Source organism: Leuciscus leuciscus (genome assembly GCF_965113295.1).
Source record: "Leuciscus leuciscus genome assembly, chromosome: 16".
In the NCBI taxonomy this organism is placed as follows: domain Eukaryota; kingdom Metazoa; phylum Chordata; class Actinopteri; order Cypriniformes; family Leuciscidae; genus Leuciscus; species Leuciscus leuciscus.
The window spans coordinates 38,663,184-38,690,420 of NC_138740.1; the positions used below are offsets into that span (position 1 = coordinate 38,663,184).

Genomic DNA, 27,237 nt, shown 5'->3' on the forward strand with positions numbered 1-27,237 from the left:
GCCTGTGAACTTGATCTAAATATTATCTTTACAACACCTTCTTGACTCTGGTTGTTTTTTACAGAATGCAGAATTCTATAAACAAAAATAGATTAAAAATATTTTTGAAGTTTATCAAAAACTTCAGGCGTGAGCTAATGTCTAAAACAATAAACAAACAGAAACTAACTTTCCCACGAGAAAACCTAACTTTCCTATGAATCAATAAAAGAACATCTCTAACCAATAAACAGGAGGAAAGCGGTGGCCTTTTGGCTTATAAAAAAACACTCAAATAATGAAGAAGTGATACAGATATGATCAATAGGGCACTGATGTTATTACATAAAGATCAAACTGAAGCAAAAGTGACTAACAGCACTCTGTTAAACACCAAAGAAAGAGATCACAGAAATCACCATCTAGCACACATCCATCAATCAATCAATCAATCAATCAATCAATCAATCAATCAATCAATGAGTCAGAGAGCTGAAGCTCCTCCAGAGGAATTCTGGGAAATCTATAGTCTGGATCTCTTCTTCGGTCCAGTCACCAGCCTCTCGTTACATGCAGGACCAATCCTCAAAAACAGCTTATACAGAGGCTTATACAGCTTATACAGAAACTTCTGCAGAGAGCACAGTCAAAATGTAACTTTTTGTGACTGGCATTGCAGTATAACGTACGTATAACAGATCGGTTTACAGCATATTGATGTGAAAGCTAAACAATACAGAAAGCAGCTCTCAAACAAAAAATACTAAATAGGTAACAATGAAATTGCCAATTTTCCATACGTTAGCTTTTAACGAAGAGGGTGCCGTTGGAATTTGGCGGTCAGCCATCATGCGTCTCTGTTATGTGCGCGTCTCTGTTGTGTACGCCACAGACTGTCCGCGCACTGCACGTTAGAGTTCCGCCTTTTGCGTTCCGTCAATATTACGTTATTAGGATTTTTCTTTTTTTCGAAAATCGATTTTTGACATTTGTGAATCGATTCAGAATTGTCCACGTCCACATTGCGATGCATCTAAGAATCGATTTTTTCCCCCACCCCTAGGAACGGGGGCCAATCAGGGGCCAATCAGATTTCAGCCTCTAGATTTCCGCCTCTAGAACCGCCCCTGCTTCTTCTTATTTGTTAAAAATATACTCATTTTGCAGATTCTGCAGTGTGTGTGTGGATTTATATCCACGACTGGACAGATGTGTTCATTCAAAGATTCATGAATTGATTCATGCATGTGAATCCATTATACTTTCTGCTGTTTGAGCTGCATGAATGCTATAATCAGATGTTTATGTGTTTTATTCCCAGTTTCTCATGTTGCTGATATTCATTCTGGTGTTTCAGGGTGTACTCACACTAGCCAGTTTGAATCGTGCCCGAGTGCGTTTGACCACCAAAGCGCGGTTCGTTTGACTAGTGTGAGTGCTCCGAACCGTGCCCGGGCGCGGCTCGATTAGCCGGCCCTGGCCCGCTTGGAAGAGGTGGGCCAGAGCACGGTTCAGTTGGACTCGGGCGCGGTTCGCATGCAGTGTGAGCGCTAACCGTGCTGGACTCCATTGTGTTCAGTGAGAGCGCCGCTCTTCCTGTTTATCCCGAAACCGTCGCACCATAATGAAGTAAGCGTGCTCCGGCACGAATGCTGAAACCCTATGTGAGTGCAGGCCAGAGGGGGAGTGGGGAGGGGGGACAATCGTACTCGGGCCCGGTTCATGGCAACCGTGCCTAGTGTGAGTACACCCTCAGTGAGTCGGAGAAGAGGAGAGACACTCACACATCAAATACAGAGACTTACAACTGTGTAGAACAAACACAATCTAATGAAAGTGCTTATCTATACCACACATTTTATTTCTCGTGCCATTTATACGCCATTTAAAATGTTTTTAGCGTGCATATGATACGCACTGTAAACTCCTTGGGTAAGATTAGGGGTGTGGCATAAAGTGCTATGCACACAAAAAACATTTTTGCCGTATAAATGGCACGAGAAATCAAATTTGTGCTATAGATAGGCTACACACTGTCATGAGATCGGGCTGTGTAGAACTGATGCAGAAATCTGATGCTATATTGATCTGTGTGTGTGTGTGTTATAGTTCTGAGAGTGTGATTTCTCTTTTAGAAAGCAGCAGATATTCATCTAACCTGCAAAATATTCTTCATTATGTTCGTTTAATATAAAACAGGCACTTTTACGGGTATAGAAGATGGATGTGTATGAATGGCTTTTATTGTCAAGTCGTCACCTTTATTTTTACAGCACTTTTTACAATACATTTTTTTTTTTTTTTTTTTTTTTATCAGCTTTACAGTGATAACAGGAAAATAATGCAACAAAGTTTGTTTCTGCTGTACAGCAGATCTAGAAGAAAATAGTGTCATAGTCCAGCTGAAGTAAGTTTAGTGATGGTTCATTTAATTACTTATTAATTTAGTTCATTATATATATATATATATATATATATATATATATATATATATATATATATATATATATATATATATATATAACCGCTCTGGAGAAAACCGTGATGCCATCGTCCAGCTCAGTTCAGTTCTCATATAATGCTGTCAGTGCAGGAGATCAATATTATTGTTGAATATTAAATTAAATGTCTCCAACTAAACAAGACAAAAGCCAAAGGCGACAGTGAAGGAACCGAAACTCCATCAGTGACAGAATGGAGAAATAAACCTTGTAAGAAACCAGACTCAGTCGCTCAGTTCTCCTCTGGCCAATGAACCAACAGTGTATGATTATGATTATGATTATGATTATGATTGTGATTCAGGCATTACAGGTCAGAAATCAGATCCAGAACATTCAAATTATTTAATTCAGTTCCATCTGGTTGAAAATCGGATTCATGACGCTGGTATTTATATAGTACACATTTGGATTTCATGAATACAGTATGAATGAATCTAATCTGAATCTGTGTTTTACAGTAATCATTGACATAATCATGTGTTTTTGCTTCATATACAGTATAGCTACTTAATAAAATGTTTTGGAATGAAAATAACTTTACTGTAACATCTGTATAACTGAATAAACCTATTCTAAACTTCTTGTTTAATTTAAAAAAAAATCTTTTTATTGTAGCTTATTGTACTTTTCTGACTGAACAATACTGTGTGTCTCTGTCATGACTCAGGAAATTACCTGGCCAGTTTTATGATCTTTATTTCCATAAGATTTCTAGGGATTTCCTTATTTCATAGAAGAGCCATTTTTAAATACAATAAGAGTAACAAGACAGAAGATTTGAACCTTCCTCAGTCCCAGCACCTCATACACAAAGTAAAAGAAACATGTTTACAATAAGCAAGAGATGATGTATGTACAGTGAAAAAATGACTATACATAAATGGTCTTTGGTAGCGGGTAAGGTCAAAACAACACAAAAGATCTCTACCTGTGATAGGAAGTCTAATTAACCTGGCAGAAATGAATGAATAAACAACAGAACTCTTAATTCCTAACTAGCAAACAATGGATAAGAATATAGATGTAAGCAGCAATTAAAGGGGCCAAACACACAAAAAAAAAAGGCATTATGAGTTAAGCATGACTGTGAATATCAGACCAACTGCAACAATGAGTAAAAACATTTAGATTATTTTAGTCTAGATGACTGAAAAATCACAAATACAATCAATCACCTGTAATATGATTTAATTGCTTATCACTTTTGACCAATAGGTGGCGCTGTTACAAATTAACGTTGTGTGGTCAGTGTGAGACACTAGCCGCGTTTCCATTACTGATTTGTGCAAAACTTTTGCAATATTTTCTAAATGTCGCAAAAAAAAAAATATTGCGCAATGACAACGTTTCCATTAACCGATGTTATGCGACTGACACAGAATTTTTTTCTCTCGCAATAAGTCATTCCAACCATTATGGCAACGAATGTTGGTAGGTTTATGTATATCGCAGCACCGCATTAACCATTATTTTCAATTGAAGGAGACGTAGTTATCCGAGTGAACGAGACAGAGGAAGTTAACGAGTGAAGGGCATGGTAATTCTGGACTGGAACGCAGCCTGGCGCTGCACAGACCGATCGGTTTATGACATCAAAGTACCGCGAGAGTGATTAGAGAGCAGGCGCTTTGAATGCTTTTGAATCGTACTCGCGGACCTTGATGTCATAAGCCGATCGGTCTGTGCAGTGCCGGTTCAAGTCGAACAAGCCTATGAACATGAGACAAAACCACGTGACATCTGCAGTGTGAAGAAACTTTGGGTGATTCTCAATATCCCTCCTCTGCTGCGTTCCAGTCCAGAATTGTCCTGCCCTTCACTCGCTAACTTCCCTCCGTCTCGTTCACTCAGATGTACGTCATTGCTTGCGTTGCACGAGTGCCCACTACTGGCGGAAACTGCAATGGGCTGAACTGGAACGTCCTAAGCCCTTGATCACTTGGAATCAGCTGTGGAGTTTATTTTATTATTTATTTATTTTTCCCTTTAAGAATTTGTTTAATGCAGCATCCAAATGTATATAGGCGTGTTTGGGTTGTTTTAAAATATATATATATATATATAATTCATATATCATAGAGTTGTTTGTTGTGGTGGTGATTAGATGAGCTCTGTGGGGATGTCACAATCGCACTGCATTGTGGGACATATAGGTGCCTGAAGTGTACATATGAAGTAGACTCGCTCCCTCGGTCAAAATCGAGGGAACGAGGGTCTGTCCATATAAACTTCCCTCGTCCACTTCACGAAGTGGAACGCATTTCGGAAGTGCTTAGGGAAGTTCGCAAGTGTGTGTCTAAAAGTGGACTGGAACGCAGCCCTCATCTCCTCGCTCCTCTGTCCTCCATCCTACGACCCGGAAACCGATGGAGCTCAGCCATCTTGAAGGACATCATGGGACCCTGTGCTACCAAGTCATTTTAAAATTAAACCGTAAAAAAACCCGTAAAATATCTGATGAATGCATATGTAATAATAATGTGTCACTTGTTGAGCCAAGTAAGCTTATATGTTAAATAAAACACAAAGAAAAGCCACATTTTTTGACAAGTTTGTATTGACGAACAAAGAAAACAGTTTGCCAGTCAAGTAAAAATGTTTCATGAACAGGCCAAGTGCGCTCAATCAGTGCCACATTATATAATTGACATGGCACTATTATTTATACTGAACACAAAGTTTGTTTACAACTCCATATGTAGGCTACAGGTGCTACATGAAAACTTAACTGGGATGAAAACTTTGAGAAAAACAACTGATTTATAACATTCTGACTGAGTGACTTATAACTAAAATATAAATTTTTAAAGACGATTTTTTTTCGTACCATTTTGTTGTCTGCTTAACGATCCTCCAGAACAAATAAATCTAACAGTGTTGAGTTGTGGATGATGATGATGATGATGATGATGAGAAGTACGATGTGAGAGGAGCACACGATGCTACCACACTTTTCCTACTATCTCGTTCTTCTCGTTCTTTTCTTTTTAATGCGCCCGATTTATATTTTCTCTCCATTTTCGTAACTATTCGTAATGTAACGTAACTGTATCTGACTCTGGGTCAATGCAAATTAGCTCAAGGATATAGGGAATTTGGAAATATTAATAATCATAACTCATGGTCATAATTCATAAATCGTATATACATTTACTTTATCAATTATCAAGATTACCTTGTTCTGTAACTGGTCTAGTCATCAGTCATTCGTCCAGCGAATAAATGTAAGATTATCACAGTTAAGAAGGGGTATCCCTGTTTACAAACTCCAAGAAAGTTTATCTTCTGGCCGTGAACATAAAACTTTTGGGTTTATTAATTAAAACTACTCAAAGTAGTCTATAATATCGAGCGTGTAGCTTAATTAGATCTTTTGCATTTCATTGACTTTATAAAGATGGATTTTCAAACACAGAGACAGTCAAAGTATGAATGGGTTTTAATAAATGTCAAACTAGAGATTACATGAGCTTCAACTATGAACGTACGTAAAAATGCAAACAATAAAACAAACAAACAAGAACATAAGAAATAACGTGATCAGAGTGAATGAAATGAAAGAGAGAAAATAAGAAGAGAGAGAGAAAGTAGCTGGTAATTATTACAGACACAAACCTAATTTCAAGAGGCACCTGGATTCAGCTTTATAGAGGTCAATACTTGCAAGTTTGTTCTCTGTTCATGTGATGCTGAGAGGCTGGAAGCGCGGACGGTGTCCTGTTTGTGCTGCGTCCTGTTGGTGCTGCGTCTTCCGGTGTCGCGGGAAGCTTAAAAGGCTCACTGAATGTAACGTTTACCGGAAAATAAGATTCATCTCCCGTGAAGGAAGAGGCAAATATATATAACTTAGTTGCAAAGAACGGCAGCTACGACTCGAACATGTGTTTGTCCGAGGGAGAAGGCCGGAGCCTTTTCCGATGTACCTTGGAGAAGCGTTGCGCGGGGGAGAAGAGGCCGAAGGTGAGAGAGAGGGTCAGAGAGAGGGTCACTACTTTTAAAGGACATCTGCTTACGCCCTCTTTTTGGGACAACAGCAAATCGGATCTGCTGATCTGAAGCGGGAAATAAGTTTCTTTGTTTGTGAAGAAACGCCTTCTTTGACTATGTCATGTGAGAGATCGAATTTAACATTCATATTTGTATTTCCTAGAATAAATGCATATTATTGTACTTTGCAGTCAAGATTCGACTCCGACATGTTTTTTCCATTACATTGACACCTCGAATGACGTTTTTGCATGACAGAAAATCAGGGTTACATAATTTCCTCATAATCACTAGCATAGTGAATTTGATTAACATAATAACGTTGCATAGATACCTCAGACATTATCTGGCCAATTATACACACATAAAAATACATATCAAAAACATTCGTAATGGCTATTAGATTTGGGTTCTTTGTAGGACTTTAATCTCAGAGTCTGTGTGTCTTATAGGAAAGTCTTTGTGTGTGTGTGTGTGTGTGTGTGTTCTCCTCGGGTTACACACAGATGTATTTGTTTGAAGCTCACCGCGTGGTGCGGCTTGTTGGTTTTAAAGAGGGCTCATGCGCTCATGTGCCATAAAAACCCCCTCTAGTGAGTCATAAAAAGACGGTCCACGCAGACTTAGGGGCGTCAGTGCAGGACGTGAACAGACCTCTTGTCTTCTCAGACAACGAAGGATATGTTTGCGAGATCAGGATTCACTAATTTGAAAAGCAGCTGACCGGATGTCATTGTCATTGTTGCTACAGTAACTATTCTCTACATAACAAGAGCTCGATTATCTCAACGTTAGCTAATTTTTTCAGCTAATAATCTGCAATATGTTACTTTGCCAGGGCCCCGTGCAATGTGTCACCTGGCGAGGGCCCCGTTCCTGTCCAGTGACGCAAGATCGGCGGCGTTTGAGGGGCCCCTAATTGGGACGGGACCCTGGGGCAGCCGCACCCAAGCACCCACGCTATCTCCATTACTGCAATTCTCTAATTGCACCGCGAGGAGTCGAGGATCGAGGAGTGAGGAGGCTTCCAGAGGAGTCATGAGCGAGGATACACAGGTGTATTCTATGCAGAAGTGTTTTATTGACTAAACGTGACCCACGTATCAATTCTCCTCCCCCTTCACATCGGTCACAATCATTTTAATTTATACTTCACCTTTGCAGTTTAAATAAACCACACATCACACATATTTCAACAGGGTATCTTGCTTTATTATTATTTATTATGAATTTCTTAAATAACCAAACTGATACAACATACAGTAAGTCCAAAGGCAAAAATAACATAAAAATGTAAAAGTCTTCACCCGAAATTCACCCGCCCTATAACTATGGGCTGTCATTCTAATATAGCCAAGGTCAAACTTTAGACGTATCCTCGTCCTTTATTAGCATAAGCTTACAGAAAAAAATATATTCAAAATACCCTTTTGACCTTTCACTAGTTTTGCACATTTTCTGAGGCGAACGATGTTCACAGTTCCCTTTAAAAATACATGTGGTCCAGTCTAAACATATTGAGTCCACATACTTCGTATGCGGTGCATATTTTTTTCCGTACCCATGTTGCGTATACAGCAGTGCAGAGATCGTTTCCACACCGAGTCTATTTCTGCTGTGCTGCAAACGCTGAATTAAAGTGACAGCGCATGTTTCGTGGTCAAAATGAACACAGATTGACTTGAACATTTAGTCATTTTAAATCCATCTCGACGGATAATACCCGTAAATCCCCGTCGGGCATTTACACCTGGGGCCTGTACCATGATGGAAGTTGAACACACTCAGGGTTACAGAATTAGTTTGAGTTGACAAAACCAAACCAAACCAACCAGGCTTTGTTGGTACCATGATGCTGATCATCAACTCTCTCTGTTAACTCAGGCTTTATACTGAGTTAAGGAGTGACATCAGCAGCGAACAGCCAATCACAGACTGAGGAAGAGAGAAACTGAGATTCATTTCTCACGAGAGAAGCAGCGCGATTCACTTCTCTCTCTTCTGCTGAATATTACGAGATTGAAAAATATTATGAATTTAAACAAATTTACAGAGAAAGAAGAAAATAGATGTCTATGAAAGAGGACAATTAAAAGAAAAGTTCTTGCTATATCAGTGCAAGTAAAAGTTGTGAAGTGAGTTTATACAGTTGATAAAGGTATAGAGAGAATTGAACATTTAAGCTCACATGTAGTCATTTTATAGCTTTATCTATTGATTCTAAAGTGTATTTATATTACCTTTATATATTTATTCAATTAAACTGTGCGTAATAATAATTGATAAACTAAAACTGTAAATGTGTGATCAATTAAGGGTATAATAATGACATAATATCTAAATCATACAAAAGTATTCTAAATAAGCGTCACTAAAAGCCAGACGATTTTGTCTTTAAAAAGCATTTGCTATGTACTGACCTTTACTTTAATTTGGAGTGGAAACAGGAGGAGTGACTTAATCGAGCCATTAGTCAACAGAAAGTGCCACAGCTTTGGGACTATAATTGCAATTTGGAAATGGCTGTTTCTGCACACCGCATGTTGTCGTGGACGCGTGAAGTGGCTCAATGGACACACACACACACACACACACACACACACACACACACACACACACACACACACACACACACACACACACACACACACACACACACACACACACACACACACACACACACACACACACACACACACACGCACACATAAGGCTGAGAGGCTAAACAAAACATGAAACACTACCAGGTCCACCTACACTGTAAAAAATAAAATCGTAAAAAAACGGTCAATGACTGTCAGCTGCGGCTGCCAAACAAAAACCATAAAAATAAAGTAAAATATCCTAATTTAAATGAAGTGCAAAAAACTTTTACAGAAATTTTCCTTAAATGTTTTACAGAAAAACACTGTTATTTTACAGCTATTTCCTGAATTATTACCATCAAACACCTTCATTGTAAAAAAAATCCCATAAAATAACAGTCAAATGACTGTCAGCTGCGGCTGCCATACAAAAACCGTACAATTAATGTAAAATATCCTAATTTAAATAAGTGCAAAATACTTGTACTGAAATCTTCATTAATCTTTTTTAACAGAAACACACAGTTAAAACACAGTTATTTCACATTTATTTTCAGATTTTTTTACTGAAATACACGCAGTTAATTATATGCATGATTTGTCATGACTATACGTCACTGCATCAGCAACTACACAGTTACTGTCTGTTAAATAAAGCAACATGCAGCATATCATCAGTGTTTCTTTGCTCATCCTGAACTGAAGCTCAGGCTCTACTCTTCAACACAATGGTGACACACGAAACACACCATACAGAAACACTTTAAACCCCATCAGAACATTAAACACTACCAGATCTCTCAGGAGCTCAGCATCTTCACTTATTACAATCCAGACTTTATTTCTTTCATACTAACATTCTTAATGAGAATTAACAGAGGTTTAGAAGTTGAAGTTTTATTGAAAAGAATAAAGTTTGATGTCACCATGATGGAGATCAGTGTTTGCTTTATTTGGGCTCTTGAACTTTTAGTGATTAAAGCTGCCGTCGGCAAAAATTTTTTGATCATATTCAGTGTAATCGACACTATAATCCGACAGAACAACATAAATAAGGTGATTTTAGAAAAAAACCCGAGCTTCTAACTCCACCTGGAGCGTGTTATTTGTTTTGCAAAAACCCAGTGCTCCCGCTTCATCAGGTCCAATCAGCGCAGGGGGGTGTGAGATCTGACTGTCAATCACAGGTCGTGCACACGCCACAGATCCCCCTCACTCGCGCACGTTAATATCACATGCACACGCCATGCCTGAAGTTCGCCTGGAGATTGCATGAAGCGTGATGGCGGAGAGAAAATCTACTAACAAGCTTCCAATTCCTCGGTTATTGCTATCTATGGATAGATTAGCCAGGGCAGCCTACCTCCGAGTCCATGGTGTTGATAGATGCTGAAGAGACGGACGCGTTCACAGAAAATCAGGTACACACGCACAGTGACGCACTGACGAGCACGACCTCGATGGGAGGGTGCTCGCTGGTAGTGGGGAGGGGCATGAGAGTTGTAAACATTCAAAATTTTGGCTAATCGACCCAATCTGCCAGACTTGCCGACGGCAGCTTTAACTTTAATGTTTCTCTGGCTGCATTAACTGTATGTCTCTGATGCATATTTGTAATTGTAGCAATCCAAGAGAAACTCAGATCAGATGATGTTGGTCACATTTTAGTGATAATAGTCATCATGAAGTGTCCTGCTTTATTAATACCACCTAAAGTGAAATAGATTTTAAATCGTTAAATATTAGTTGTTCATTTTGCATGATAAAACTGCTATAGAAGATCCTGTAATGCTGTGATACTCAGATTTTATGTCATTATACAGAAAATGTTTGACAGGATCATATAGACTCACTCAGACATCAAGAATCCGCGTATGAATCACAACAATGGTGACAATGAAAAAAAATCTGAATTACTATAAAGTTACAAAAAGGCTTTGTTGGTTGTCACCATTGTTGAGATTCATATGTTGATTCTTGATGTCTCTATACTACTAATAAAATGAACCAGCTCAAAACTTTTTCTGTACAATATATATCTTTTTTTTTTCAGATTGTTATAATACTGATGCCACAATATTTCAAGGGTTATGTGAAAAATTACGATATTAATTATAGACTGTGCATAAAGCTAAATTCCATCTACATATTATGTAATCTAAGCTAATATATTCAGAGGTTTGACTGATACATCAGTGAATCAGATCATCATATGATGACTTTAACATCATCAATGAATGACCAAGATCATCTGATATTTTCTCCTGCATTTATTGCTATAATAAACGTGTATCAAACACACAGTTAAAGCAGCCAGGAAAAAACAAAAGTGAAAAACTGAGGGGTCATGATGAGCCCAACTAAAGCAGACGCTGATCTCAATCATGGTGACATCAAATTTATTTTAAAGTTTTTTACACTTTATTTAAATTAGCATATTATACTTTAATTTTAGGGTTTTTGTTTGGCAGCCGCAGCTGCCAGTCATTTGACCCTTTTTTTACGATTTTTTAACAATGAAGGTATTTGACCATAATAATGCAGGAAATACCTGTGAAATAACAGTGTTTTTTCGTTTTTTTTAATTAGCATATTTTACTTTAATTTTAAGGTTTTTGTTTGGCAGCCGCAGCTGCCAGTCATTTGACCCTTTTTTTACGATTTTTTTTTACAATGAAGGTATTTGATCGTGATTATTCAGGATTTGACCATTTTATCATTTAACTGTTTTGTTTCTGTTAAATTACAGATTATATATGTAATTTTACATACATTTTTATGTAATTTAAGAAAACAGAAAAAATACTGTATGAAAAATACAATCATTTTTCTGTAGGCCTATAAAACATGTGAATTACTGTAATTTGTCATTAATGTCACAATACCTAAAATAACAGCTGAATTTTTATTTTACAGATATTATTTGTAATTTTACAGTGTTTTGAGTACAATTTAAAATTAAAGAAAATGATCGTCAAAAAATCACAGTTATTTTCTGTAAAATTAGGATTTTTTTTTACAGTGTATACCCATGTGACCAAACCACCTGGAAATGTACACGCAAAATACAAAATAAAAGACAAACATTTTCAGCACTTACAATTAGCTACTTATTATATTATGTTTTTTTTTTGTTTGTTTTTTGTTTTTCTATTAATTTGTTAGCGATTTGGGTGTGAGAAAAGCGCATTATAAATAAAATGTATTATTATTTATGTTGAAATTTTATTTCAGTTTACAAAAATGTTTTGAGCTCTAGTTTTAGTCTAACCTCAATGCGACAAATCCCACCTTTTGTTTTCATGTGCGTTCGTGAATGAAGAAAATTTTGTGTTTAATGGGAAGACTAATTAAAAATAAGTAAACATCTCAGGCACTTATATATCACTGATATCACTGCTGTGTGACACGTCAAGCTTGAACTGGCCTGAGAACAGGATGACTGTGGCGATTCTCACAATCAGCTCGGGGGAATTAAAGGCTCGTCTTCGTGTCTGTGGTCAGTGTTTACTCAGCTTTATGACTGATGATCTGAAGATAAGTTGACTATTTCGATCGATGAAACCGTTTAGCAGATACAATTTTGGATATATTTCTGGTATGGCCCATTGTGAGTAACATGTCTATATATTGTGTGCACAAAGTAGAAACTTCACAAAGCTGTGTAGATATGGAGAACAACTGATTTTGAAGAAACGTGTCAGGTTTCAAAGATTTCTGATGCTCACAGTCACAGTACATTCTATCAAACATTTAAACTGAAGATGAAGCCTTTAATACTACTGTTGTCCACAAGAGGGACAATACATCTTTTTAATCTTCATCATTATCCAGCATTGGCTGATAAACATATTTTTAAAACCATATTTTTCTCAAAGAAAAAACAACTATAGTGGTGCACTATAGCCCAACAGCATAGCTTGACGGTCTTAAATGCTTGAACCCCGTTAATTTCTGCTTGCAACTATATTTTTTATTTGCAGTTGATAACTGAATGGGAGATTCTTGACATGATGACCTGAAATATGAAATCATTATTGACATTATTGACTCTATAAGCAAATGGGTCTCGATCTCCTATTGCTGCATCTGGTTATATCTTAAAACAGGAGAAATAATTCAATATTTACTGTAGATAAGTTAGTCATAATTCACAAAACTAAAAACACACTGTATTTATATGAATAAAACAAATACAATGAAATACTAAATAAAAACACAACACAGACAAAATACTCCAAATACACTGTACTGTAGATTTACATTTATTAATTTAGCAGGTGCTTTTATCCACTTACAAATGAGGAATATCACAAGTAATTTGCCACAAAGCCACAATATGTATAATATCAGGTTTATTAGAAAGCTATTAGGAGACCAGCAAGAGCAGAGGAGAAATATAGAGAGATTTATTTGTTGTTGTTTTAAGTGCCTTTTTGGTTTAAGGTTGTGTTGTTCAGTAAATACCTTCAGCATTTATTTCAAAAGTTGTGATGATCTCAGGAGAGATGGCGGGAAGAAACTCATTTCACTGTGAGATTCTGTGAAGTCAAATCGGTTCACAGGAAGTATCGAGGTGAAGTGTTTGTGGTTTCAGTAACTTAGACTGTGTGTAATTCTGAAACTGATCAGTCTGATCAGTATTACCAGAGGAGGAGTTTAACCTTCACACTAAAAGCTGATCTGTCTGATCTCTCAGCGCTGCGCTGGATGTGTCCTCTCTTCTGCTCATCACAAGGTAATTAAAACACTTCATCTTTAACTGTTCTCTAAAGAGATTTTTCGGTCACTCTATATTTTAAGGTGTTATTGTTACAGTGTAATTATATATTTATTATTTTATTTACCTTTATTTTACCAGGAAGTAATATAGTAATATTTTACAAGAGAGACCTGGCCAAGGTAGCAGCCATACAGGAAGACAACATTAATAATAATAATAATAATAATAATACTATATTAGAACATAGTATCCTCTCAACAAAAACCATCACAAGCCTTCATTACCACTGTCTTTATGATGCCTTTAAATTCACCAATAGACACCAATCTGTAGTTTTAGATCTTTTTAAGCACTGTGTAATATTAAGCAACTACATGTATATCTACTATAGGGTTAGGGTTTGGTTTAGGGTGAGTTGCATGTAATTATGCATAATTGACTGTTATTACTATGGTAAGTACATGTAACATATGTAACAAGGACACTGTAAAATAAAGTGTTACCGACTTTTCCATAGACAAAGATATCCAGACATTTATGTCTCTATTGTTAAACTGAAATGTAAACCTGTATTGCTCAACAATCATTAACTGATGTCAAACTGATGCCAAACACTCTGAACTGAACTACTGTATTCTCTTGAACAGATATTACCAAAGTCAGAATATATGATAAATTACAACATGGAAAGCTTCACAAACTACAGGATAATTACACATGTGGACAAGAGAGAGAGAGAAGAATGGGGAACAAAAAGGACAAAACGTTACAATCTAATGAACCAAAACAGAAAAGCACGAGTCTAGTCAGAAAAAACAGCATTAATAGCGGAAAACCAAACTGTGAGTATTTATGATGTTTAATATCAAACTGTCATATTTCATCATATGGTTTTATTTTGGTCCATCTACATCTACACTGATATGATGACGATACTATGTTAAAATTGCTGAACACCACAATATGGAACACAACCTTGTTTTTCACAATGTAAATTCTAACATAAAAATAGCTGAAGACCTATAACAGAAATACATCACAAACACAATTATGTAAATTTGACATTAGCGTACTTCAGCTTTGACTTTTACCTCCACTGCAACATCCACTTGCTCTGGCTAGAACAGCGACTGGCAGGGGCGGACTGGGGGACAATCCAGCCCTGGCACTATAGCCACACCAGCACACACACACACACACACACACACACACACACACACACACACACACACACACACACACACACACACAGCCCCACCCACAGCCTCTTTCCATCAGTGACACTGATTTATTAATTGTTTGAGGAGGAATTGCTATAATCTGATGTTCATGTTCTTCATTCACAGTTTCTCATGTTTCACCGATTCATTGTGATGTTTTAATTTTGAGTCACAAAAAAGGTGAGACACACACATCATATACAGTGAAAACTGAAGCAGAAATCTGATGTTATATTGATCTTTGTGTTATATTTCTGTATTTCTCCTTTCAGAAAGCATCAGTGTGATTCATCTAACCTGATAAATATTCTCCATCATGTTCCTTTTTCAACAAATAATAAGTTCATGGTTCAGACATGCAGTGTTACTGTATATAAGATGAATGTGTATGAATGGATTTTATATGTAAATATTACATGTTTGGATGTACTTTATTCTCTCCTACAGATTTGTAAACATGTTCCAAACTTCTTGTAAAAAATAATAAATACAAAAATTATCTAAACTGTTAGTTTTGTGTGTTAATATTTGTACTTGATCCTTGATAAAAATCAGCAAGCGAGATCAATGTTAACATGTTCACATGAGTACTATTGAATACATCATTCTACAATTATCTATGGATAGATGTCTTATATATAAATAATATTCGATAAGCTATACTTCTTTTCATTTATTATCTATATAAAATCTGCATATTATTGCTATTTATTTTTGTGGGTGAAGGTGGTAGTAGGGATGGTGGTATTGGTATTGATATTATAAAACTATTTGTCTTACTTCCCTCTCTTCGCCTATATAAATAACATTTCAGAAAACATTACATATAAATATTTATAATGTGCATATTTTATCAAATATAAATGGTCTGGGTCGGGCAGCTGTTCTAGGTGCTGTCGGTGCGGCCGGCGTGTGCTGTTGGCATGGGCATTTTTACCGCCGTTGCCCTAAATCTCTTCTCTCATGTAAAATAACTGTGTTGGATTGATCTCTGGGTTGGATGTGGTGTCTCTGGCTTCATCTCATAAAATCTAACAGTTAATAAGAAGTGATACAGAAAATGGCTTTAATTAAACATGTATTGAACAACACAAGCCTCTCCAATCAGTGCACTTTTATAAAATAAATATAATAATTCTGTATAAATAATTATGTTATGTATATTGAAATTCTACATATGTTACATTTATTGTTCAACAAAAAATATTTTTTTTCGTTTATGGAAATCTGTAAAGTTTAGTGAAGATTCACTCCTGACAGCAAAATGGAAATATTTGCACAGATGCGGGTATAATCCAGTCTACTTGCGCTTCAGTATTTAAATAGGTAAGGCTTAAAACATGCAATGCTCAAGAAATCTAATCTTGCTGTAATCTCTGTGAGTCAGAACACAAACTGTGGTGGGTGATCCAGACAAAGCTTCAGACTAAAATATAATACAAATATTGTACAAGTCATTTTCAAACTGTGAGTATGCTGACATGTAATTATACAATATTTTCTATATGAAAATTATGGTTTTATGTTTCTTTTAAGGTTTTGTTTGTTTGTTTTTTTATCTAACATTTCAACATCCAAAATTAAAGAGATGAGCTTATGAGGTTTCAACTATTACAATCTTCTTGGACACCAAATAAACAGGGAATGGAATGTTCTATCAAAGTGAAACAATACACAGTTCTTTTTCTCTCTGTGTGTGTGTGTGTGTGTGTGTGTGTGTGTGTGTGTGTGTGTGTGTGTGTGTGTGTGTGTGTGTGTGTGTGTGTGTGTGTGTGTGTGTGTGTGTGTGTGTGTGTGTGTGTGTGTGTGTGACTAAAATAACTAGACTACACCACTGGTCTGTTTGCTGTTGTGACACTGATGTAGGATTGAAAATAATCCAAGATATTTTAAATGAACAAAGATATTTGCTTTACTGTTCTCCACCCTCTCTTTCCACCAGGTTTCTGATAGTGATCAAGGCCTGTAGAGATGTTTGTACTTTGGGGGTTGATGAACGGCACACCTTTAGTACAGTGGGGGAAGTGTAATTATCTGATTGGTCAGTTTGAATGTCTCACATTTGGGTTTTAGTCACATGGTTGGAAAAGGATAAAAGAAGATTGAAACTGTTGCTCTGGCTCTCTTCTTCTCTGGGTCCCTTTCTTGGGTCTCTCTCTCTCTCTCTCTCTCTCTTTACCTCCTCCTCACTCTCTCACTCTCACTCTCACTCTCTCTCTCTCTCTCTCTCTCTCTCTCTCTCTCTTTACCTCCTCCTCACTCTCTCTCTCTCTCTCTCTCTCTCTCTCTCTCTCTCTCTCTCTCTCAGGTAACATTTTCATATATGCTGGGTCCAATTAATAATATAAGTTATCATCATCTCATTTATCTATTTTGTAACTATTTTAAGTGTAACCATAACCATATTGTGTCATTAAATCTTTTCAAATACAACTAATGTGCTAACTAGTTTTGATTTGGTATTAACTTTGAAGTGCTACAAATTGCAATACAATATCGTCACTCTCTATAGCAACGCTCTCCCACATATTAAGCTCTTGTAACTGCACTTATTTCCATCGTTGGTATCAGTAACAGTGGGTGGAATAGACAAGAAATGTGTGCAGTTTTCTACCATCTTGCTAATAACGTTTCTTTAGTCATCCGGCAGTCTTGTAGACTGAACCACTGCAGGAGATCCACCCTTACACTGATGTCAAGTTTGCGGTTTCCAACGCCTGTTTGAGAAAGTGCAGGTTGACTCAGCTCATGCTTGTTTGCTTATACACAGCATAGGAAGTTTTGGTTTAAAGTGATTCGTGTTTCACGGATGAGGTGAGACTCACACATCATATACAGAGAGTTCCTGTGACACGTGATATTGACAGAAACTGTTTTCTCTTTAGTTGTGTGAATATTTGTCTAACCAGCATTAAATTCAATGTTTTTTCATATTATACATATTTTGAATTAATCTCTGTAATGAAGCTTTACAGAACTGTATGATTTAACACTGATAATAATTTAATATTAGAACACAATGTAGAATAAGTTTGAGAAAATACAGAAATATGAACTGGAATGAAATATTTTTTTTTTAGAATGAATTTCACCGTAATGAATCTGTACAACTGAACGCAAGAACAACATTGGTTACACTTCATGTACAAATAAATATGAATATGTGTTTACTGAAACAGTTTGTATATTTTCTTGTTGTATTTTGTGTTTTTCTATGGCCAAAGCTCAGTGAGAAAAAAATTTTTTCATCAATGAAGCTTTTAATAATCAGAGATCAGTTATGACTGATAATAGTGCTGGTGCTTCTGAACAAGATCAGACATGATGAACTCCTCAAAACCACTGCTGTTGAAACACTATGTTTTATGATTTTGTTTCATATGTTCTATTGTATGCAAAAGAACCGAAACATGACAAGTGTAATGAATTAGCTCTATGAAATATTAATAATCAATAATAACTGGTTATAATTGATTATGAATATTTGGATCAGTTAATATAATTAACTTAAAGGAGCCATATGTAAGATTGTGGCCAAAACTGGTACTGCAATCACTTTCAAATTACTGTAGAGCGGTGTATCTTATGATTTCTTAATGTCTAGTGACATATCAGGGCCATTTTATGATTAATTGAAATACATTTCTTACATACAGCTCCTTTAAAGGTGCTCTAAGCGATGTCACACAGGCGATGTCACACTGTTTTTTAGGCCAAAACATTTTTTGTCACATCCAGCAAACATCTCCTCTCCATCCGCTAGCTGCCTGTCCCCTGAACACACTGTAAAGACACGCGGTCTCTGCAGAAACCTCAGGCTCCACAAACAGCAACAAAAACACACTGAGCTAACCCGCACCACGACACACAACAAACTGAGTTAACCCGCACCACGAAACACAACAAACTGAGTTAACCCGCACCACGACACACAACACACTGAGCTAACCCGCACCACGACACACAACACACTGAGCTAACCCGCACCACGACACACAACACACTGAGCTAACCCGCACCACGACACACAACACACTGAGCTAACCCGCACCACGACACACAACACACTGAGTTAACCCGCACCATGACACACAACACACTGAGTTAACCCGCACCACGACACACAACACACTGAGCTAACCCGCACCACGACACACAACACACTGAGCTAACCCGCACCACGAAACACAACACACTGAGCTAACCCGCACCACGACACACAACACACTGAGTTAACCCGCACCACGACACACAACACACTGAGTTAACCCGCACCACGAAACACAACACACTGAGCTAACCCGCACCACGACACACAACACACTGAGTTAACCCGCACCACGACACACAACACACTGAGTTAACCCGCACCACGAAACACAACACACTGAGTTCCCTTTCGAAAGGGAACTCTACACTACGTCAGAATGACGCTATGGGGAACGCCTCAGGCGTGACAGGTGTCTGAAATCAAATATCAACTCACGGCAATCATGTTGACCGGCGACAGCCCGTGAATCATCAGCTTGATTGATTAACGCGCAACCAGGATGTATAAAAGGGAGCCTTGAAAACATGACAACATCTTTTCGTCTTCAGGGACTGTTTGTCTGTTTAAGAGAATATCGCTTTGAAGAGGCATTAAGAGCACGCACGGCTCTCGAGAGAGCCTCTTGTGCAAACTGTGAGCGTGTTTCATTTGAAGAAACGCTCCGCTCTCGTCTGACCCTTTTTTTCGAGGGAGGAGGGTCAGCATTTGAGCCCTATGGTGCACGCGATCTGTGAAATAATACTGTTGGGTGCGAGGCATTCACAGCCAGCTCCTGAGGGTGCTGGCAGTGTTCATTGAAAATATCTCTGCGCGCGTGCATCCGTGCACTTTCGGATGTTTCAACCTAGCACCTGTTGACTTTCTTCTCGAGGGATGAAAGCCAAATATATTTTACGGCTCGTATCTCGCGTTTGCCTAGGCAGTGTGTAGATTATGAGACCATAAATAATAATAATAATAATTAAAACAGTATTGTCTGGTGATTATGGCTGCATTTAATTCTATGGAATTAAAATGATGGAATTTTATCTGACTTTAAGAAGTTAGATATTTTAATTCAGCCTACCATCCAGACCGTGTTTCACTTATCCAGTGTTTTTGGCTGCATTTAATTCTGAGGAATTAGAATGATACACTGCAGGTGTACTGTCTGGTCTTTTTGTAAAATGTTTTTGTGCGCAAATAACATTTTCTTTTGTTTGTTTCTCTTACAGACCGCGTCTCCTGTATAGAGTGACTGTCAAGGAGTATTTTCCAAAAAAAAAAAAAAAAAATTATGTGGTGTTCAGGTTATCAGGTCAGAGGCTTCACCAGGCCTTCCTGAATATGAACTCCCACATCCTGTGGCAGGCCTCCTCTCCTTGGAGAGTCATTCTGCTGAGGCCTCCATAAATACATGTTCCAACTATATAGTTCGGCAGTTTTGGTCTGTACTCTAGCATGTGTCAGGCTTCCTCTCCTTCGAGAGTTATCCTGCTGAGGCCTCCATGCAAAGAGCATTACAGTCGGAGTTGAGGAGTGGCCCCTCCCTCTCTGAGGGGGTGCCTTAGGCCCTTCACTCCATGAGCTCTGATGGTCCTACTATCTGTCAGGCCTCCTCTCCTTCGAGAGTCATCCTGCTGAGGCTTCCATGTGTACAGATGTTGCAGGTAGAGTCTTAGAAGTGGCCCCTCCCCCTCTGGGGAGGTGATTCAGGCCCTTCACTCCTTGAAGCTCTGATATATGTGCCAGGCCTCCTCTCCTTAGAGAGTCATCCTGTTGAAGCCTCCGTATACATAGTTAAGTCTGTAGCATGTGGTAGGCCGCTTCTCCCTTGAGAGTCATCCTATAAAGGCCCCATGCAACCAGCTTTGCAGGTGGAGCTGAGAGGTGGCCCCTCCCTCTCTGGGGAAGGTGCTTTAGGCCCTTCGCTCCCTGAGCTCTGGTAGTAAATAAGCTAGTTATCATAGGTATGTGTGTTGGTTTCCTCTCCATTAAGAGTCATCCTGCTGAGACCTCCATATATATACAGTCATATGTGTTAGGCCTCCTCTTATTCAAGAGTCATCCTGTTGAGGCCTCCATGCCAACAGCTTTGTAGATGGAGTTTTAGAAGTGGCCTAGCTATATGTGTTAGGCCTCCTCTCCTTCGAGAGTAATTCTGTTGAGGCCTCCATATATACAGTGGCCATCATAAGGATGTGTGTCAGGCCTCCTCTCCACTGAGAGTCTTCCTGCTGAGGCCTCCATATTCATAGTTAAGCTGTCTATGGTTAGATATGTGTTAGGCCTCCTCTCCATTGAGAGTCTTCCTGCTGAGGCCACCATATACATATCTAAGCTGTCTATGGTCAGATATGTGTCAGGCCTCCTCTCCACTGAGAGTCTTCCTGCTGAGGCCACCATATACATAGTTAGGCTGTCTATGGTTAGATATGTGTCAGGCCTCCTCTCCATTGAGAGTCTTCCTGCTGAGGCCACCATATACATATCTAAGCTGTCTATGGTTAGATATGTGTCAGGCCTCCTCTCCACTGAGAGTCTTCCTGCTGAGGCCACCATATACATAGTTAAGCTGTCTATGGTTAGATATGTGTCAGGCCTCCTCTCCATTGAGAGTCTTCCTGCTGAGGCTACCATATTCATAGTTAAGCTGTCTGTGGTTAGATATGTGTCAGGCCTCCTCTCCACTGAGAGTCTTCCTGCTGAGGTCACCATATTCATAGTTAAGCTGTCTATGGTTAGATATGTGTCAGGCCTCCTCTCCACTGAGAGTCTTCCTGCTGAGGCCACCATATTCATAGTTAAGCTCTATGGTGAGATTTGTGTTAGGCCTCCTCTCCATTGAGAGTCTTCCTGCTGAGGCCTCCATATACACAGTTAAGCTGTCTGTGGTTAGATATGTGTCGGGCCTCCTCTCCACTGAGAGTCTTCCTGCTGAGGCCACCATATTCATAGTTAAGCTGTCTATGGTTAGATATATGTCAGGCCTCCTCTCCACTGAGAGTCTTCCTGCTGAGGCCACCATATTCATAGTTAAGCTCTATGGTGAGATTTGTGTTAGGCCTCCTCTCCATTGAGAGTCTTCCTGCTGAGGCCACCATATTCATAGTTAAGCTGTCTATGGTTAGATATGTGTCAGGCCTCCTCTCCACTGAGAGTCTTCCTGCTGAGGCCACCATATTCTTAGTTAAGCTCTATGGTGAGATTTGTGTTAGGCCTCCTCTCCATTGAGAGTCTTCCTGCTGAGGCCACCATATTCATAGTTAAGCTGTCTGTGGTTAGATATATGTGCCAGGCCTCCTCTCTTTCGAGAGTCATCCTGTTGAGGCCTCCATATATACAGTTGGCTGTTTTTGGATTATACTCTAGCATGTGTCAGGATTCCTCTCTTTGAGAGTCATCCTGTTGAGGCCTCCATGCAAGCAGCATTTGAGTTGAAGTCTGAGAAGTGGGCCCTCCCTCTCTGAGGAGGTGTTTCAAGCCCTTCGCTTCCTGAGCTCTGATTATGGTTGCTAGAAATGTGTTAGGCTTCCTCTCCTTTGAGAGTCATCCTGCTGAGGCCTCCATATATACAGTTCGGCTTCACTCCCTAAAAGAGTGCAGTAGTTATATTCTAGCATGTCAGGCCTCCTCTCTTTCGAGAGTCGTCCTGCTGAGGCTTTCATGCAAACGGTATTGAGGCAGTAGTTTAGAATAAGGGCCCTCTCAATATTGGAGAGTTGTTTTTAGCCTTTCTCTGTCTGAGCTCTGTATTATTAACTTTTCACTTTGAGAATAAGTTCTGGAGACCATGTTGGTGTAAATGTGCAGGCTTCCTCTGCTCTCTAGTCGTCCTGTGGAGGCTGCCGCTTCCCTTAGGTACTAAACAGGTTGTTGGCTTCAGCATTAAGTGTGATAGCCTCCCTGGCATGGGGGTCATTTTTGGTCCCCCCCGAAAGGGTCAGAGGCCTCAATAGGCTCTCCTGAGTATAAGCACCCACATACAGTGGTTATCAGGTTATAGGCCTCACCAGGCCTTCCTGAATATAGCTAACCCACATGTTGTGGTTATCAGGTCAGAGGCCTCACCAGGCCTTCCTGAAGGTGAGCTAACTCATACTGTATGTGTTTTCACTCAGCATGGTTTTCAGGTTGTAGGCCTCTCCAGGCCTCCCTGGAGTTTAGTTCCAACATATTTTGAGTTTCCACTTAAGGTGGTCTTCTGGTAACAGGTAGTAGGCCTCTCCAGGCCTCTCTGTAAGTGAACTCTCATGAACTTCCTTAGGCCCTCACAGGCCTCCTCAGTGGTTTGAAACACAAACACTGGGTAGATCCGTGGATCGAGTAGAGAAACTCCCCTCGCTGGCAAGGGTTGTAAAGCACTATGCTGAGTTATACTCTCCGGGATATCCCGCATTTCAGTCCTAGGTCCTCAAAGACCTCCTCAGTGTTTTGAAATACAAACACTGGGTAGATCCGTGGATCGAGTAGAGAAACTCCCCTCGCTGGCAAGGGTTGTAAAGCACTACGCTGAGTCATACTCTCCAGGATATCCCGTCTCTGAGATCCGGGCCGAGTGGTTCACTGCCTGCTCCGCAGTTCCTCGGGTTGGATGCCTTCCTAAAGGCGAGTGTCCAGAGGCTCTGTCTTCGGACAGACAGGAAGTGGCCAGACTGTAGTGTCCTATGTAGTGACACCAGGTCAGGCCTGCCTGGTGGCATTTCAGGTGGCACGTTCCCCTGAATAGTGACTGGCTGGGGTTCCCTCGGGTTCCCTAGCCACATTCCCTAGAAGGGACCCCTTCTAAAGAGTGAAGTTGTGGTCCTAGGCCCTTGAGCAGGCCCAGGTAGACCTTTCACTAAACTTTGTTTTTTGGAGGTTTTCTGTGGTATCATATAGCTTGGGCTATGACCGTAGGGAGTGCTGTCACTGACAGCCCAGTGTGACCTGAGGGTGAGTGGTTCTAGCGTTTCATTTGAATTTGCTGGTTCTGACAGTTGTCACTGCCATTTGGCATGCACTCCCCTTAGCATGGTGGCGTTGGTATATCGTTCCCCATAGCGTCATTCTGACGTAGTGTAGAGTTCCCTTTCGAAAGGGAACGTCTCAGGTTACGACTGTAACCTATGTTCCCTGAGAACAGGGAACGAGACACTACGTCTTCCTGCCATGCCTCGGGGCCTGCCTGCAACAGTCCCTTCAGACGATAGGATGTTGTCATGTTTTCAAGGCTCCCTTTTATACATCCTGGTCGCGCGTTAATCAATCAAGCTGATGATTCACGGGCTGTCGCCGGTCAACATGATTGCCGTGAGTTGATATTTGATTTCAGACACCTGTCACGCCTGAGGCGTTCCCCATAGCGTCATTCTGACGTAGTGTCTCGTTCCCTGTTCTCAGGGAACATAGGTTACAGTCGTAACCTGAGACGTTAACCCGCACCACGACACACAACACACTGAGCTAACCCGCACCACGAAACACAACACACTGAGCTAACCCACACCACGAAACACAACACACTGAGTTAACCCACACCGCGACACACAACACACTGAGCTAACCCCGCACCACGAAACACAACACACTGAGCTCACCCGCACCACGACAAACAACACACTGAGCTAACCCGCACCACGACACACAACACACTGAGCTAACCCGCACCACGAAACACAACACACTGAGCTAACCCACACCACGACACACAACACACTGAGCTAACCCACACCACGACACACAACACACTGAGCTAACCCGCACCACGACACACAACACACTGAGCTAACCCGCACCACGACACACAACACACTGAGTTAACCCGCACCACGACACACAACACACTGAGCTAACCCGCACCACGACACACAACACACTGAGCTAACCCGCACCACGACACACAACACACTGAGCTAACCCGCACCACGACACACAACACACTGAGTTAACCCGCACCACGACACACAACACACTGAGCTAACCCGCACCACGACACACAACACACTGAGCTAACCCGCACCACGACACACAACACACTGAGCTATCCCGCACCACGACACACAACACACTGAGCTCACCCGCACCACGACACACAACACACTGAGCTAACCCGCACCACGACACACAACACACTGAGCTAACCCGCACCACGACACACAACACACTGAGCTAACCCGCACCACGACACACAACACACTGAGTTAACCCGCACCACGACACACAACACACTGAGCTAACCCGCACCACGACACACAACACACTGAGCTAACCCGCACCACGACACACAACACACTGAGCTAACCCGCACCACGACACACAACACACTGAGTTAACCCGCACCACGACACACAACACACTGAGTTAACCCGCACCACGAAACACAACAAACTGAGCTAACCCGCACCACGACACACAACACACTGAGTTAACCCGCACCACGACACACAACAAACTGAGTTAACCCGCACCACGAAACACAACACACTGAGCTAACCCGCACCACGACACACAACACACTGAGTTAACCCGCACCACGAAACACAACACACTGAGTTAACCCGCACCACGACACACAACACACTGAGCTAACCCGCACCACGACACAAAACACACTGAGCTAACCCGCACCACGAAACACAACAAACTGAGCTAACCCGCACCACGACACACAACACACTGAGTTAACCCGCACCACGACACACAACACACTGAGCTAACCCGCACCACGACACACAACACACTGAGCTAACCCGCACCACGAAACACAACACACTGAGCTAACCCACACCACGACACACAACACACTGAGCTAACCCGCACCACGAAACACAACACACTGAGCTAACCCGCACCACGAAACACAACAAACTGAGTTAACCCGCACCACGAAACACAACAAACTGAGTTAACCCGCACCACGACACACAACAAACTGAGCTAACCCGCACCACGACACACAACACACTGAGCTAACCCGCACCACGACACACAACACACTGAGCTAACCCGCACCACGACACACAACACACTGAGCTAACCCGCACCACGACACACAACACACTGAGTTAACCTGCACCACGACACACAACACACTGAGTTAACCCGCACCACGAAACACAACAAACTGAGTTAACCTGCACCACGACACACAACACACTGAGTTAACCCGCACCACGAAACACAACAAACTGAGTTAACCCGCACCATGAAACACAACAAACTGAGTTAACCCGCACCACGACACACAACACACTGAGTTAACCCGCACCACGAAACACAACAAACTGAGTTAACCCGCACCACGACACACAACACACTGAGTTAACCCGCACCACGAAACACAACAAACTGAGTTAACCCGCACCACGAAACACAACACACTGAGCTAACCCGCACCACGACACACAACACACTGAGCTAACCCGCACCACGAAACACAACACACTGAGCTAACCCGCACCACGAAACACAACAAACTGAGTTAACCCGCACCACGAAACACAACAAACTGAGTTAACCCGCACCACGAAACACAACAAAATTAGTTAACCCGCACCACGAAACACAACACACTGAGCTAACCCGCACCACGACACACAACAAACTGAGTTAACCCGCACCACGAAACACAACAAACTGAGTTAACCCGCACCACGAAACACAACAAACTGAGTTAACCCGCACCACGACACACAACACACTGAGCTTACCCGCACCACGAAACACAACACACTGAGTTAACCTGCACCACGAAACACAACACACTGAGCTAACCCGCACCACGACACACAACACACTGAGTTAACCCGCACCACGACACACAACACACTGAGCTAACCCGCACCACGACACATAATACACTGAGTTAACCCGCACCACGAAACACAACACACTGAGCTAACCCGCACCACGAAACACAACACACTGAGTTAACCCGCACCACGAAACACAACAAACTGAGTTAACCCGCACCACGACACACAACACACTGAGTTAACCCGCACCACGAAACACAACAAACTGAGCTAACCCGCACCACGACACACAACACACTGAGCTAACCCGCACCACGAAACACAACACACTGAGTTAACCCGCACCACGAAACACAACAAACTGAGCTAACCCGCACCACGAAACACAACAAACTGAGTTAACCCGCACCACGAAACACAACACACTGAGCTAACCCGCACCACGAAACACAACACACTGAGTTAACCCGCAC

The 27,237-nt window shown here is 40.7% G+C and overlaps 1 protein-coding gene across 5 annotated transcripts in view; it reads left to right on the top strand.

The window, feature by feature from the left end:
• LOC309476989 (uncharacterized protein) overlaps positions 1-27,237 on the top strand; it is a 423,389-nt gene that overhangs the window by 88,349 nt on the left and 307,803 nt on the right. For 2 of the 5 annotated variants that reach the window (XM_082140142.1, XM_082140140.1), the window contains exons 1-2: positions 13,632-13,793; positions 14,426-14,620. In XM_082140142.1, the coding sequence (XP_081996268.1) occupies positions 13,766-13,793; positions 14,426-14,620 (223 nt within the window). In that variant the 5' untranslated portion in view covers positions 13,632-13,765. Of the gene's footprint in view, positions 1-13,631; positions 13,794-14,425; positions 14,621-15,124; positions 15,179-15,270; positions 15,504-27,237 lie in introns of those variants that run through there. The other 3 variants (XR_014198444.1, XR_014198443.1, XM_082140141.1) reach the window with 3 other exon arrangements.